Source organism: Syngnathus floridae, chromosome 17 (assembly GCF_059516105.1).
Source record: "Syngnathus floridae isolate MCC-2025c chromosome 17, RoL_Sflo_1.0, whole genome shotgun sequence".
Lineage (NCBI taxonomy): Eukaryota > Metazoa > Chordata > Actinopteri > Syngnathiformes > Syngnathidae > Syngnathus > Syngnathus floridae.
In genome coordinates this window covers 5,358,875-5,373,430 of record NC_142429.1, presented here as the reverse complement: position 1 = coordinate 5,373,430, position 14,556 = coordinate 5,358,875, and the positions used below count along the sequence as shown (strand labels likewise).

Below are 14,556 nucleotides of genomic sequence, written 5' to 3'. Positions count from 1 at the left end.
CTTTGGCACCACATAAATTAAATACCAAGTCAAAATTGTTGTCGACTCTGTTGAAATAAAGTAAATAAAATTTCTTTTGGTGTTGTAATTGATGGAAAACAATGCTGGAAATCTCACAGAAATGCGCGTCCGTTAGGTGGCGGTCACGTGCATGTCACTGTTTAGCGCAGAATAGAAGAAGAACAAGAAGACAAGCGGAGCACGTCAAGAGACTGTGGCCCACTTTGTTGTTGTAGATCTTTGAATATTTTGTGTCTGAAACGTGTTTGATTAACTTTATTGTCTGGCTTGCCGTCGCAATGGAGGTTCCGGGACCCGACAGCGACTGGAGAAGTCCTCAGTTCCGGCAGAAAGTCGTTGCTCAGATGTGAGATTTGATCGCCGTTTGGCTCTATCGCTTTCTGCGCTTTTTAGCTTAGCTTAAGACCTTTTTGTTGTTTAGTTATCACTATTGGCTCGCAGTTCTGAGGTTGTGTGTTTGAATCCTCTCTACACCCTGTGTGGGTGTTAGCATTTAAATAGCAATGTGACAAGACAAAACCAAAATCAACATCTTTTCCAATTCTTTTTGAGTCATCAAACTCATGTCAAATACTTTTTGAGTCATCAAACTCATGTCAGCATTACTGATAAACGTGGAGGAATGCATAAATCCTCAAGATGCATGTAAATGTGACCATGTTGTGCTTACACTTTGCAGTGAGGAGGCCAAGAGGAAGGCGGGAAGCGGACACAGCAAGTCCAGCACGGACATGGAGAACCACGTTTACATCAAAGCCAAGTCCAGAGTGAGTCGGGAGGATTTGAAGTGGACCCTCTCAAAGGTGGCATTTTGAAGGAAAATTCACAATGTTGTATTTGCAGGAGGAGTATCTGTCTCTGGTGGCCAGGCTCATCATCCACTACCGCGACATCCGTGAGTCACCATTAATTCATTCGGTCAGCCATCCCATTGCTCCTTGATATCTGACCCCTGCCTTGTTTTTCTTTGACAGACAAAAAGACCCTGGGAGGTCCAGGTGAGTGCACGTGTCCCGGTGCACGTGGACGGCGCGGGTAACGCGGCGTGTGTTGTCTCTACTAGATCCCATCAATGCCCTAACTAACCTGACGGGCGTCGGAGGGGGCCCGGGGGCCATCGGCATGGGGCCCCGCCCCGCCGGTGCCCCCGTTGGGGGAATGGGGCCCATGGCACCCATGCAGATAGGCCAGCATGCCATGCCTGGGGTGTCTGGAAATCCACAACCTTGTGAGTGCGTTTGCTTGCCCGCAGGGGCCGCACATCACTTTGATTTTATGCGGCGGTGTGGAGGTGGAGCTTTGGTTAGTCGGGAATTATTACATCCCGGTCAAAGCTAACTGCGCAGGCATGCAAACATGACAAGGACACATGGCAGTCTGCCCCTCATTTCCCCCCACCTTCTCACTCTTGTTTCTGGTCCTCAGTGGGGGGTCCGACCCAGTTGTCCTTGCAGCAGCAACAGCAGCAGCAGCAGAACTTACAGTTCCAACAGTTCCAGCAGCAGCAGCAGCAGTTCCAAGTTCAACAGCAGATGAGAGCCCAGCAGCAGCAGATGCACCAGAACCAACAACAGCAAAACCAGCAGCAGCAGAACCAGGTACGCCCACAACCGCAACCACAAGCAGGTACTCGTTCCCTTCAGCCGCCACCAATTTGTGTGTGTACAGATGCATCAGTCTAGGATGCAGCAGCAGCAGATGGTGCAGTTACAGCTGCAGCAGCAGCATGCGCAGGCACAGGCACAGTCCATTCAGCACATGGTCCAGCAACAGGCGCAGGCTCAGCCAGGCCCCATGCAGCCGCTCCTACAGCAGCAGCAGGCCGCCATGGTCCCACAGTCTCTGGCTGGACAGATGGCGCCCGCCCAGCACGTCCCCATCAACTCGTTGAGTCAGCAGCAGCACCAGCTCAAGATGCAGCAGGCTTTCCAGGTCAAAAGGCGCCTGACCCTACTTCCTTAACCAAAGGCCCCACCTCCAAGTCCCCCTCTCTTGAGCTTCATAACTGAGACCCTTCCCTGAGCATTGCTCCCGTGCCCCTTGAACATGTGTGCAGGCCCGGGCAGCGTTGCAGCAGCAGCAGCAACAGCAGCAGCAGCAACAGCAGGCGGCCGTACAGGCGCAAATGGCGGCCGCGTCAGGCCAGGTGAGTCGCCGCCTTCAGGTGGGAATCAGACAAGGAATCGCTGCCGTCAATCACGCGTCCATTCTTGTCCAGTTGGTGCGTCCCAACATGCAGATCCCGGCCCGACTGCCCCGGCCCACAATGGCCCCGGCCATCCCGCCCCCCAATGCTGCCGCCGTGACGCAACAGGTATGACCTCCAAGCTGTGACTTTTCAGGGTCTGTCAGTCAGCTCTGTTTGTCCTGGCAGGTGCAGCAGCATGCCATGATGTCGTCACCCTCGCCCGTGCAGGTCCAGACCCCGCAATCCATGCCTCCGCCTCCCCAACCCTCTCCTCAGCCTCCCACCTCGCAGCCCAACTCGGCCAGGTATGAGAACGTGTCTACGACGTCTTCCTGTCGACGTTCTGCCTTACCGTCCACGACCTCATCCTTGCTGCAGCTCAGGTCCCACGCCGTCTCCGGGGGGCTTTCAGCCCAGCCCGTCCCCTCAACCCTCACAGAGTCCGTCTACCGCCAGGACACCCCAGAACTATGGTGTCCCGTCGCCCGGCCCACTTAGCACTCCAGGTACAAACGTGCACACACCCCATGCGACCGTCGTGATCTGAACATGTCTTCCCAACAGGAAACCCAAACTCTGTGATGAGTCCCGCTGGGGCAGCGTCCCAGGAGGACCAGCAGTACATGGAAAAACTTAAACAGCTTTCCAAATACATCGAGCCTCTGCGTCGCATGATCAACAAGATTGATAAGAACGAAGGTAGTGGGTGGGGCTGAGCGGTAAATGTAAATGCACTTCTCGTGAGTGGGCGTTGACTCGTTGTCATTGTCAGAGCGAAAGAAGGACCTCAGCAAGATGAAGAGTCTCCTCAACATCCTCACGGACCCCAAGACCAGGTGAAAGGACTGGGCAATTGTTGAACTCTGTTACCATGGAGACAGTCCTCTTAATTCTTCTGACCTTCAGGTGTCCTCTGAAGACGCTGCAGAAGTGTGAGATTGCATTGGAGAAGCTAAAGAACGACATGGCCGTGGTAAGATACGCCCCCACCCTCCGCGTTACATCATTAACGCTAACGCGTGTGTGTTTTTTGCTCAGCCGACACCTCCGCCGCCACTGCCGCCCAAGCAGCCGTATTTGTGCCAGCCACTACTTGACGCCGTTATGGCCAACCTCCGCTCTCCTGTCTTCAACCACTCGCTCCACCGCACCTTCGCCCCCGCCTTAGCCGCCATTCACGGCCCACCCATCACGTAAGCATGAGAGGCTACTCTTCCGACTCCCCGCAAAATCCTCTCCAGGTGCCTTCAAGTTTGCACTCCACGGGTAACTTTTTGCGGCGTCCTCCTCAGCGGGCCGTCGGTTCCTTCGCGGAAGAGGAAGCATGACGAGGATGAGCGTCAGAAGGTGCCCAACATCCTGCAGGGTGAGGTGGCCCGGCTGGACGTCAAGTTCCTGGTGCACCTGGACCCGGCCTACTGCAGCAACAACGGCGCCGTGCACCTGCTGTGCAAGCTCGGTGAGACACTAAGATGCCCCCACCCCACAACCTCGTCTCATCTCTGACCTCCTTTTTTTTCCGCAGAGGACAAAAACCTTCCTACCGTTCCGCCGCTTCAGCTGAGCGTTCCCGCTGACTATCCGGATAATAGCCCCTACTGGGCCGACCACGCCGACCAGTACGGTGAGTAAAGTTACGAGCAATCGCTACAGAGGCATTTCTGTTACGAGAAGTGGCAAAATATCAAAATGTGCGCAGGCGCCAACCATTTCCTGCAGTCGGTGCATAGGACCCTGGCGTCCAAGCTGCTGCAGCTTCCCGACAAGCACTCACTGACGGAGGTTCTGCACACGTGGGCGCAGAGCGTCCGCCAGGCCTGTTTGTCCGCCGCGTGATCGCAACATCTCAAATGGCAACCTTTTTTCACTTTGAACATTAATAAAACACCATCATCATGTCTGAAGACCACATATGAGGACATTTTATTCACATCATTAAAAAAAGGGGCAAAAAAAGTGTTGTGCATCAAAAGTGTAGCGAAAAGGCTCTGTAGGACACGTTGGTGAACACGTCCACAAATTGGCTGCTTCCTGCCACCGTCAACACCTACAACACCAAAAAAAAGCTTCATACATCTGACACATGCCTGCCTGTGATCAGTTAGTAGCTACGTCATTTTCTGCTTATGGATTCCCATCCCCGACTACCTGGTGTTCGGCGCTGTTGGTGTTGAGCTCCAGGCTGTTGACGTTGTTGGGCGTGCATGGGATCTGAGCCTTGACCTGTCCCCCCAGCAGGCAGTGGGACACGGTGGGACCTTGGCCCACTGCCAGAATCTGCGACAGGACAGACATGCAAGTTGAAGGCGGTGCCATTTAAGTTGAAGCAGATTTTGCTCACCATGTCCTGGTAGAAGCTGGCTTGTCTCTGGCAGCCGCTCAGCGCGAAGACGGACGTGGGCGTCAGGGAGCGAAGGTGCCAAAGGGAAAGGGATGGACCGCCGCCGCACAACTGGACCCACATAACAGTCAAAAGCAAGAACGACCACCAAAGGATATTCACTGCACTGACAACTTCTGCCTCCTCACCATCCAATCCGAATCGGTGGTCAAACAGCTGATCCACTTGCCAAACTGAGGGCGGGCACATTTCTGTCAAACACGGAAAGACGAGGAGCTAAATCAACAGCACGCTAACAGACAGCTGCGGCCACGTGATGACGGCATCTTACCTGGTACTTGTGCACCTCCACGCAGTGAACGCACTGAGATGTCCTGCTGTCTGCACACAACAAGACTCAACAATCACAAAATGTCATTTGTGTGCTTAACAGGAGATTTCCAGAAAACAGGGAATTCCGAATTCTGGGGAAGATGGAATTTGCAATCCCAGCAAAAGTGGCAAATTGGGGAATATGGAACTTTAAGATGTCCTTGGTATCTAAAATGTCCTTCTGGCCTCACCCCACATCCTGACGGCGCCATCCTCGCTGCCCGAGAGAACCTCACCCTCGCGCTCTCTCACACTCAAACAGTGGATGTAGTCCGAGTGTCCTCGGAAGACGGCCTGAGGGAGAAGATGGAAACGTCAACATTGGCTGCCGCCTAGCGATGCTGGCACTTGCACTCGCAGCCTGCCTTAAAGACGCCGTGCTCAAGATCCAGGATGTGAACGTTGTTGTCACCGCCACCAAACACCACACTGTTGTCCTGACACCAACACACAAACACTTTTGTTTAGTGGATCCAAACAGGGCAAAGCGTGCACTAGTACAGAACTTTTCCCTACTCACTCGGGGGTTGACTGCCATGGCGTTGATCTCTGGGATCTCCATGTTGGCTCTGATGGAGGAACGAGGGAGAGAGAGAGAAGGCGTTAACGTGATCTGCCGCAAGCCAGACATTGGTGAACGGTGAGCCATCCTGCGTGGGGACCCGCCACTCACTTGTATTCCGGTCTCTTTGTCCACACAACTTTAACATTCTGAAGGCAAACACAAGAAAAGCCTAACAGTGAGTTACGCCCCGCGGTGCTATGTCAACGTGCTGTCATGTCTCACTACCTTCTTGATGAGCTCGGCCCAGTTCCAAGCGCTGACCGACCCGTCCCCGGCACTCAGCAGATGGCCGCCAAACGACTCCAGACACAACACGGGACCGTCGTGAGCTGAGATGCACCCACAGTCAGAGGGATAGACATTGGCCTCACCCGAGATGGACAAAAGATCAACATTGCTCACCTGGAAACGTAAATAAGGGCTTCCGACCCGCCTCCGACGCATCAGGGCTCAAAGCTGCGCACAAACTGACACAACAACTTTCTTCCTCAGCATCTTTATGGCCGTTCTCATCGTCATCCTCGCAAGGCTCACCTGAAGATGGCGATCTCCCCGTAGTTGTTTCCCGCCGCCAGGAAACGTCCACATGGTGAAAACCGTTGAGAGAACACTGACATGTGCAGCAGCTGTGGGTACGTCGCATGTTTATTCACATGTCATACATGTATAGATGTGCGCATTGAGATGTTGTTGTATCATAGTTGTGTTCCTCCGCAAATTAGGAGAACGATGTTTGTTTCGTTTTAAAAGCAGTCAATTTTATTTGGCCATGACTCAAATTAAATCACCTTTATTGGATAAAGAAAGGAGAAAGTTTACCTCCACGGGACCCATTGTTGAGTTGCGTGCACGGACGGCGCGATTTGATCGGTAGTGCAAGCGCATGAAATGCACGTCGCCACGCATTGCATTCTGGGATATGTAGTCTGAGGAGCGCGGTCGCGACATGCTCGTTGTTTTGTCATGATGGCAGATAGTGCGTTAAACAGTGTGTGGTGTTGAAGGGGGATATTTATTTTAATTTGTCATCACATCAATACAGCAACAACAACAAAACACAGCTAAAGCATTAAGAGAAGACTAAAACAAAAGAAAATCTCCCAACATGGCGCTGCTCCTTTTCCCGCTCGGCCCGGCTCGGCACCATTCGGCTCGGCTCGGCCTCTCCCGCTCATGTGGAAAATAAAAATGAAAACTCTTGCAGACAGCAGATGATCAATTGGCATGCATTATCGTTTTTTCCAGCTGGTCGTCGTCGTCGTGCCGCGCGCATGATGACGCGGTGCGCGGCAGGAAGTGTGTTGTCGTCGTCGTTGTCGTCGTAGCGGCGGCGGACAGCCAAGAGGCAAAAGTCGAGCGTGCAAAAGAAAAACAGCAGATGCCCAAAAAAAAAAAAAAAACATGGTTCGTCGCTGACGGCGCAACGTTCTGCGTTTGCATCGCACGCCGACGCAACTCGCTTTATTTAGCGGGACGCGGAGACCAGCGGAAGGGTAAGTTTGAGGCTGCAAAGCAGCTTCCCCCCCCACTAAAGGGGGGCCGCGCGCGGAGGGTCGACATCTTTGTGTAGCTGCGGGGCTAGCTCAGTTAGCTTGGCGGCTAGCGGAGGGGCTAACACGGCTGCCGGCCGAGGCTGATTGCGGGAAGCAGTCCGCGTCTTGCGTGTGCGTACATCTGAGAGTGAGCATTGTGGTGGGTGGGTGCTTGGTTGTTTGTTTGTTTGTTTGCTTCCTTTCTTGCTGTCAAGCTGAACATACGAGCCAGGTTCCTAAACAGCTAGCCGGCGAGCTAACGTTGTCGGGCTGCTTGTGGTTAACGTGCACAATGGCGTTTTCGTCAAAGTCAAACATGTTCTAAAGCGCCGCCGTGGTCGCCACCACTGGGCTGATTTGGCCCCGGGTCGGCCGCGCTGCGCGCTGTGCGGGCAGGTAGGCGGCGGCTCGTCGCTGAACAGCCCTTGTCATTTTTGTTGTGGACGGAATCATCCCGTCAGCTTGCTCGTTTGGGTTAACGGTGGAGGCGGCGAATGACGCTCCGGGAAAGGAAGAGCCGCGCGGCGTGAAAGATGCTTGGCTTTGTCCGACAGATGCGCGCTGGAGTCGGGCCAAGGTCAGGCGGCCCCCTCCACGCGCGGCCCGCTCTTCCCCTCAGTCTTCCTCTCCCCTTTTCCCCTTCACTGCGCCAGCACGTCAGTCACAGAAAGCCATTGGCAACTTCACACGTAAACAACAACACGTGCATGCTAAATAATGAGATTATCGCTTGAAAGTGTTGTCTGCTGACATGTTGCCATAGAAACACTGAAGACATCAAAGTAGTCCCAAAGCAGTCCCTTACTTAATTTCCCACTTATTTTTGTAAAGTGGACTTGGGCTCCGTGCATACTGCAGGTCAATATTTTTGGCCCGTAAATGACCTGTATGCATGCAGATATTAATTAGATGGAATGCAACTCCAGTCTGAGTGTGCAATCATGCTCATCCAAGTGTCATTTGTGAAAGAGCATTTAATTGTTGTGTTACTCTACATTGCTAGCAGAGACAGATGCAGAATGTTGTATTTGTAGTAAATGAATCACTTTTAAATCTGGTGAACTCAAATATGCTGCTACAGTGTCGGGAAGCCCGCCCCCCACAACAGACACATGAATGTTGGTTCATGAGCAAGAACACTTTCACTTTATTTCTCCCACATTTGACTAAATACACATCCCCCCCGCCCTCTCTCTCTCTCTTGTCTCCGTAGTAACGCCTCACCGGCCACCTGCCAGGGGCGTGGCCCGATTGGCCGTTGGGGAGAAGATGGTCGGCGTATTCGACTGATGAGCAAAGCCCCTCTCAAGCGAAAGCCCCTCCCACCCGTCCCAATGGTCACCGGCGGTCGCGCCGTGGCGACCCCCACCTGAAAGCTGGCCAGAGTACTATGGCAATGCATGATATGAGTCGTGCCAAGGGTTTCCCCTGTAAAGAATGTGATATGGTCTGCCCCAGTACTCCAAGTCTTCTAGAACATATGAAAGCACATTACCAGCAAGGAGAAAGTGCACGTTTTGAGTGTGAACAGTGTGGAAGAATTTACAAACACGCTGCTAGTTTGGCCAACCATAAAAAGTCTCACGAAGTGGGCTCCTTCCAGTGTCCCGTCTGCACCCGCACCCTGCCCAACGCGGTTGCTCTCAAAAATCACCTTCGCATACACACCTTGTCCCCGAGTAGCGCTCACGCCGAAGAAGAAAACGAGGAGGTTCCCGAGGAAGGAGGCCCTCACGAAAGGGACTACGCCCTCGGCCAGGAGCTCTCGGACGGCTTCGGACGCCCTCACTTGAACAATAGCGCCCTGCAGGGCCACGAAGGTACCAAAGGTTCCCCCGAGTCGGACGACGCCTGGGACCGACCGTTCAAGTGCGACCAGTGCGACAGAACCTACCGGCATCACGGTAGTTTGGTAAACCACAAGAAGTGCCACCAGCAAGGAAGCTTCAAGTGCTCTGTGTGCTTCAAACAATTTAGCAACCTGGCTGCCCTCAACAGCCACGAGAGGACTCACTCCAAGTTCAAGAGCCCTGCAGCGTCCATGGTGAGCGGCGGAGGCGGCCTCCACCAGTCTGAGCGCGGTGGGGGCAGCGGCTCTCAGGCCACCCAGAGTGACAACGCCAACTCCTGCTTCTGCCACCTGTGCCAGATTGCACTCCCCAACAAGGCCGATTTCCAGGAGCACATTCTCCTTCACAACAGCACCTCGCCGTCCCTCGGACTGTCCCGAAGCTTTCCTGGCATCATGCCTCACAATTTGAGTGCAGTTCGATCACCGGCATACACTCCAGCTCTCGGCGACCCTCTACCCCTCCCGCCTTTGCCCGGTGATAAAAGGGGTCCCTACGACCCCATCATGGGCCCTCCCGTCAACAATCCCATATATACGTGTGCATACTGCGGAGCGGGACATCCCGACCTGGAAACCCTCAAAGTACACTACCTGACCCACGACCCCCACCCGGCCTCCCACGGCCAGGACAGCTCCATACTCAACTCGGATTCCCAGGGCTCTGTGTCATCTTCATCGGGAAGCCGCGTGGCCCAGGCCGGCTCTCCGGATGACGGCGAACGTCGCTTCAAGTGCGGTGAGTGCGGCAAGAGTTATCGGCACGCCGGCAGCCTGGTCAACCACAAACGCTGTCATCAAACGGGCCACTATCAGTGCAGCGTCTGCTGTAAGCAGTACCCTCATTTGGCGGCACTACACAGCCACCTGCGAAGCCACAAGGGCCGCTCCTCCAACCAGCCTCTGGGCGACGGGAACGACTGGTTATCGCCGGAGCCGCTGACGTTGGACTCTCAGCAGAGCTACGTGCAGGAGAGCAGCGGCGCCACCACGCCCATCTCTCTGCCGGGAAACCTCACGGACACTGCCCATTTTGTACCGGACGGCGGTCACAGCAACGCTTTGGACTCGCTGGAGTTCCATGAGCGCTTCGACGGGGGCTCCACCCACCGGCAGGCCGACCGCCACGTGTGCGCCGACTGCGGTGAGATGTATGCCGACGTGTCCGGTATCAAGTCGCACATGTGCTCTCGCCGAGGTCAAGCGCCGCCACAGCAGCAGAGTAACATGTCCAATGGTTTTATCGGCAACATGAACTACCACAACTCTAGTAGCAGCTCCATGCAGACCTCTGGCGGTCTTAAGGAAGGGACCGGTCAGCGGCAGTACTCCCAGACCGGAGGGAAGAGGATGGCAAATCCTGACAAGGATGACGACGACGGAGAAATCTACCAGTGCTCCGTGTGTGGGAACCATTACGCCAGCCTACGAGCCCTGCGTAGCCATCTACGAAGTCACGCCAATAATCCCTCTGGTCCCGGACCATCTAGTCTGGAGCAGGACTGGCGGATGATCTGCTCCACATGTGGTCAAAGCTTCTCCAGGAAGCAAGACCTCCTGAATCACCAACTAGTCCACGGTCCGCAGAGACCCGATGACCAACAACAGGGCATCGGAGCTGCTTCGGCCAACGGCGGTGACAAGATGGACGGGCGCAACCACATTTGCGTGGACTGCGGCATGTTCTTCGCGGATCGTCACCACCTAATCACCCACCTGTGTCCCGGAAAGAATCGGGCCGGCTCGCTCAGCAAGCAGGGCCTCAACGGTGCCAAAGGGATGTCCGGAGGTGACGGCATGGGCGGTGGGGTCGCGGGCGGAAGCCGTGACCTCGGTGGAAATGGCCGACGGCCAATGATGGACCAAAGTGACAAACCCCACAAGTGCGACCAGTGCGGGCGAGGCTACAGACACCCGTGCTCCCTGCTCAACCACAAAAAGTCTCACAAGACTGGCGTCTTCCGCTGCCTGGTGTGTCAGAAGCGTTACTACAACTTGCTGGCCCTCAAGAACCACCAGAGGACTCACTTTGACCTCAAAAGGTACGCCCACCGTTTTACTTTTCCACCAGATCAAGGGTCAGGTGTTGAGGGATGGTCAGTCCAACCCTCAACAGGTGTCATTTCAGTCGTGTCAGATAATTTTGCCTAGGTTGGTAACAGCAGAATAACCGATACCTTGAAATCGGCCTGATTTCGGTGCCTGGTATCGGTACTTGACTATCCTTAGTCTAACTGTTGACTTGTATGACTTCTATTCACTTATTAACTGCGATGAGCTAAATTGACATGTCCCTTCTAACTCCAGGCACAAGTGTGAAGAATGTGGGAAGGCCTTCAAGATCCAAAAACAGCTGATTAATCACCTCCGTCTCCATGAAGAACACCGGGCCAAAGGACTGGTCCGCACCGGCCCCAACGGCTCGCGCTACCAGCAGCCCGGCCCGTCTCAGATGGCGAGCATGCGAGGCGAGTCATCCAAGGGCCCCGCCGTGGGTGTCAAGTACGCTCAGCAGGGCTTCAAAAAGCCCTACTCGTCGGCCGGGACGTCCAGGCCTCAGAAGTTTGACCCGGCGGAGAGCGGGCGGCGGCCTTTCGCATGCGAGGAATGCGGCAAGACGTACCGGCACGCGGGCAGCTTGGCCAATCACAAGAACCTCCACAAAATCGGCGAGTACCATTGCAACGTGTGCAACTCCACCTACCCGAATCGGCTGGCCATGAAGAACCACCTGCGCCTCCACTTTGCGCAGAAGAAGCACAACTGCCAGGAGTGTGGCAAGGGTTTCCGTACCCAGAGGCAGCTGGCCACGCACACCACGGCAGGCCTGTGCAAGGGCCCGCAAGGGCCCGGAGCCCAGATGGACTTTGAGTGCGACGGCTGCTGCGAGGGCTTCTCGTCGGCCGAGCAGCTGGCTGCGCACGACTGCCCGGCCCAGCACATGCCGTCCTCGTCGTCGGCCGGCAGCTCGGCCAACGTCAGTGTGGAGAGGAGCTCTGTGGACCTGGACTCGGACGAGAGGCCTTACGCGTGCGACCTGTGCAGCTGCGCCTACAAGCACGCCAGCTCTCTGCTCAACCACAAACACACGCACAAAACGGGCGACTTCCGCTGCAACTTCTGCGATAAGCCCTACACCAACTACATGGCTCTGCGCAACCACATGCGCATCCACACGCAGCGCAAGAAGCACATCTGCCACACGTGCGGGAAAGCCTTCCGCCTGGCCCGCTTTTTGCGCAACCACCAGAAAGTACACGAGGAGGGCGCCACGCCCTTCGGCTGCCCCACCTGCGGCAAGAGTTTCCAGGGCAGGTCCGGACTGGCCCGACACCGCTGCGGCGACAACCAGGTAGGCCTGGACGTCAGGAGGAAGACGCCCGGCGGCACGGGAGAGGGCGATGAGTGTCGCTACACGTGAGTTGTCCTCGCTTTGTTGAGCATTTTTGGAACTTGTCCAAATAGTGAAGATGAATTTAGCTCTGCACATGTCTATTCCAGGTATATGATCTCCAATCCGGCTTCCTTGGGACCATTCGCGTGCCGGAATTCGGATTTTTCTGAAGTTTGGACAAATTGAATTAGTGGAGAGACCAGTTAAGTCACCCCCGTTTGCTTTCAGTTAGCATCCACTCTGTCTTTGTGCTGCTGATGTTGTGTGTCCGTGTGCGCGTGAGACCGGCCCACCTGTAGACAAGATTAGGAAGAGGGCGTGGGGGCGGACCAGGGTGACCTTGCCTTTGGGCCGGTCCCCCTCGCCAGGTCCCCGCTTCGGCCGCTAGGAACTCTTGTTGGCTAAGCCGGATTGCAGATCATATACTGTAACGCTAACGTAATACCGACGCAGTACCGTAACGTTGACGTGATGTGCGCTTCTACTCGGCATCTAACATTGAATCTGTGCGCAGGTGTGACCAATGCGGACGCTCCTACCGACATGCCAGTTCCCTCCTCAACCACAAGAACACGCACACGCTCGGCATCTACCACTGCGCCGTGTGTCTCAAGACCTACAACAACCTCCTGGCCCTCAAGAATCACCGCCGCATCCACTCGGAGATCCGCCGCCACCACTGCCACGACTGCGGCAAGACCTTCCGAGTGGCCTCGCAGCTCTACAACCACCGGCGGGTCCACCAAAAGCAGCGGGAGCTGACCTGCACCTCCTGCCGCCGCGCCTTCCCTACGCAGGCCAGCTTCCGGCTGCACATGGAGATCAGCCACGGCCAAGCGCCCCTGCGGCCCCCGCCCCATCGCCACCGGCCGGGCTGGGGCTCGGGCCTTGACCTCACCTTGATGCAAGAGCAGGGCGCGGGCGCCGCAAACCGGGTCCGCGCACGGCAGGCGTTGGCCAAGGCTCACATGTGCGACCAGTGCGGCCGCTCCTACCGCCACGCCAGCTCGCTGGTCAACCACAAGAACAGCCACAAGACCGGAAGCTTCTTCTGCAACTCCTGCCACAAGCAGTTCCCCAACCTGATGTCCCTCAAGAACCACCGGCGCATCCACACCGAGCCCAAACGCTACCAGTGCCCCGAGTGCGGCAAGTCCTTCCGGGTATCTACGCAGCTCATCTGCCACCGCCGCATGCACACGAAGGAAAAACCCTTTACGTGCTCGCAGTGTGACAAACGCTTCTCCTCCAAGTCCAACCTCAGGCACCACATGAAGGTCCACTGGGCCGGCAACTCTGCGGCGACGCCCCGCAGGATTGCCGGCCCGCCGCCCAATTTTGGTGGCGCCTTTATCTGAACTTAGCTTGCTAGCGGGGCTCGGTGCACCAGAGACAAACGCTAACACGCTCTGGCCGAAGCTAGACGTGTGAACGTGCTCAAACGCGCTTCCTGGACACACACACTCAGCGAGACTCAAGTGACAGATTGGCGGAGCTAAGGCAAGGTGCTTTGAAGAGGCGGGACTTTGACTTTTCATATGCCTCTGCCCGTAATGCTTGTGGCCTCTGCATTTTGAACGCTGTCTCCCGCAAACAGGATTGGCCCACGTGCGAGTGGGTAATGGGCGTGTCTGTCAGGAAGATCCGCCTCCTGATTGTGTAGGATAGTTAGCGTGTTATCAATACACGTATGTATCGTACGTGTGTGTAGTAGCAGCAGCGCTAGTGTGTAGATGTCTTTAGAGCTGTGATGTCCCATAATCCTTCTGGTCCCCTGTGCTAAAGGGACCTTTGTATCTCCTAGCGTAGCTTTTGCCGTATTTATTGATTGGACGCTGAGGTGCTAGTTAGCGTCATGATGTTAGCGAGCGCGTTTGACTTTATGTACGCTTAGTTTGAAGTCACGTGACTTTTCTAACGTCTTTTGATAACTTGTTAACTTGAAACTGCTGAGGACTGAAAACAAAACGGACGACAAATGTGCGTCGTCCATTCACTCGCACGACGACCGTGTGCAAATGCTGGATGTCATTCAACGAGAGAGGCGTGCGTGGAATTTCTAAATGAAAGAAGTGAACTGACTGGCCTCCCGAGAACCCGTGTCCTTAACGTTATTGTTTTAATATTGATTGTGCTTCTTTTTACACTTGTATGATGAGTCTTCGCATGTCACTTTGTATTTTGTATTTCGTGTTTTGACATCAAACTCGACTGTAAACTTCATTTACACGCATTAAAAGACTTCCACAAACACGCTTTGCTTTTGTCGACGCATTCAAAGAACCAAATCATCT

The 14,556-nt window shown here is 55.0% G+C and overlaps 3 protein-coding genes across 6 annotated transcripts; 2 read left to right on the top strand and 1 right to left on the bottom strand.

The window, feature by feature from the left end:
- Positions 1-157: 157 nt before the first annotated feature.
- On the top strand, positions 158-4,118 carry med15 (mediator complex subunit 15). 2 transcript variants are annotated; one of them, XM_088357044.1, is made up of 18 exons: positions 158-367; positions 701-788; positions 865-916; positions 996-1,019; positions 1,085-1,249; positions 1,447-1,619; positions 1,690-1,953; positions 2,078-2,167; positions 2,240-2,335; positions 2,396-2,514; positions 2,588-2,715; positions 2,774-2,908; positions 2,982-3,045; positions 3,116-3,182; positions 3,248-3,402; positions 3,502-3,668; positions 3,735-3,833; positions 3,909-4,118. In XM_088357044.1, the coding sequence occupies exons 1-18, from the start codon at positions 300-302 to the stop codon at positions 4,043-4,045; spliced, it is 2,091 nt and encodes a 696-aa protein (XP_088213170.1). In that variant the 5' UTR covers positions 158-299; the 3' UTR covers positions 4,046-4,118. The 2 variants fall into 2 exon arrangements, with proteins under 2 accessions (XP_088213170.1, XP_088213171.1); XM_088357045.1 differs by lacking the exon at positions 1,085-1,249.
- On the bottom strand, positions 4,103-6,419 carry thoc6 (THO complex 6). The gene is made up of 13 exons (XM_088357055.1): positions 6,307-6,419; positions 6,022-6,113; positions 5,890-5,954; positions 5,713-5,816; positions 5,596-5,633; positions 5,443-5,491; positions 5,288-5,359; positions 5,114-5,216; positions 4,882-4,931; positions 4,739-4,801; positions 4,551-4,661; positions 4,358-4,486; positions 4,103-4,256 (listed from the first exon to the last, which is right to left on the bottom strand). Exons 1-13 carry the CDS (start codon positions 6,391-6,393, stop codon positions 4,176-4,178), a joined length of 1,044 nt encoding a protein of 347 aa, XP_088213181.1. The 5' UTR covers positions 6,394-6,419; the 3' UTR covers positions 4,103-4,175.
- Positions 6,420-6,631: 212 nt separating this feature from the next.
- On the top strand, positions 6,632-14,513 carry LOC148383855 (zinc finger protein 646). Of its 3 annotated transcripts, XM_088357043.1 has the most exons (5): positions 6,632-6,980; positions 8,233-10,910; positions 11,176-12,285; positions 12,370-12,464; positions 12,777-12,925. In XM_088357043.1, exons 2-4 carry the CDS (start codon positions 8,410-8,412, stop codon positions 12,446-12,448), a joined length of 3,690 nt encoding a protein of 1,229 aa, XP_088213169.1. In that variant the 5' UTR covers positions 6,632-6,980; positions 8,233-8,409; the 3' UTR covers positions 12,449-12,464; positions 12,777-12,925. The 3 variants fall into 3 exon arrangements, with proteins under 3 accessions (XP_088213169.1, XP_088213166.1, XP_088213168.1); XM_088357040.1 differs by lacking the exon at positions 12,370-12,464 and having other exon boundaries at positions 6,633-6,980; positions 12,777-14,513; XM_088357042.1 differs by lacking the exons at positions 6,632-6,980; positions 12,370-12,464 and adding an exon at positions 7,046-7,151 and having other exon boundaries at positions 12,777-14,513.
- Positions 14,514-14,556: the final 43 nt, after the last annotated feature.

Excerpts from the sequence above, each read along its gene's own strand:
- med15 (XM_088357044.1), top strand. The coding sequence starts at position 300 with ATGGAGGTTCCGGGACCCGACAGCGACTGGAGAAGTCCTCAGTTCCGG. Across the intron at positions 368-700 it reads CAGAAAGTCGTTGCTCAGAT|TGAGGAGGCCAAGAGGAAGG; the intron begins GTGAGATTTGAT and ends TACACTTTGCAG. Across the intron at positions 1,250-1,446 it reads GTCTGGAAATCCACAACCTT|TGGGGGGTCCGACCCAGTTG; the intron begins GTGAGTGCGTTT and ends TCTGGTCCTCAG.
- thoc6 (XM_088357055.1), bottom strand. The coding sequence starts at position 6,393 with ATGCGTGGCGACGTGCATTTCATGCGCTTGCACTACCGATCAAATCGC. Across the intron at positions 4,802-4,881 it reads TGGAGGTGCACAAGTACCAG|AAATGTGCCCGCCCTCAGTT; the intron begins GTAAGATGCCGT and ends CGTGTTTGACAG. Across the intron at positions 4,487-4,550 it reads CCAGCTTCTACCAGGACATG|ATTCTGGCAGTGGGCCAAGG; the intron begins GTGAGCAAAATC and ends GTCCTGTCGCAG.
- LOC148383855 (XM_088357040.1), top strand. The coding sequence starts at position 8,410 with ATGGCAATGCATGATATGAGTCGTGCCAAGGGTTTCCCCTGTAAAGAA. Across the intron at positions 10,911-11,175 it reads ACTCACTTTGACCTCAAAAG|GCACAAGTGTGAAGAATGTG; the intron begins GTACGCCCACCG and ends TTCTAACTCCAG. Across the intron at positions 12,286-12,776 it reads GGCGATGAGTGTCGCTACAC|GTGTGACCAATGCGGACGCT; the intron begins GTGAGTTGTCCT and ends ATCTGTGCGCAG.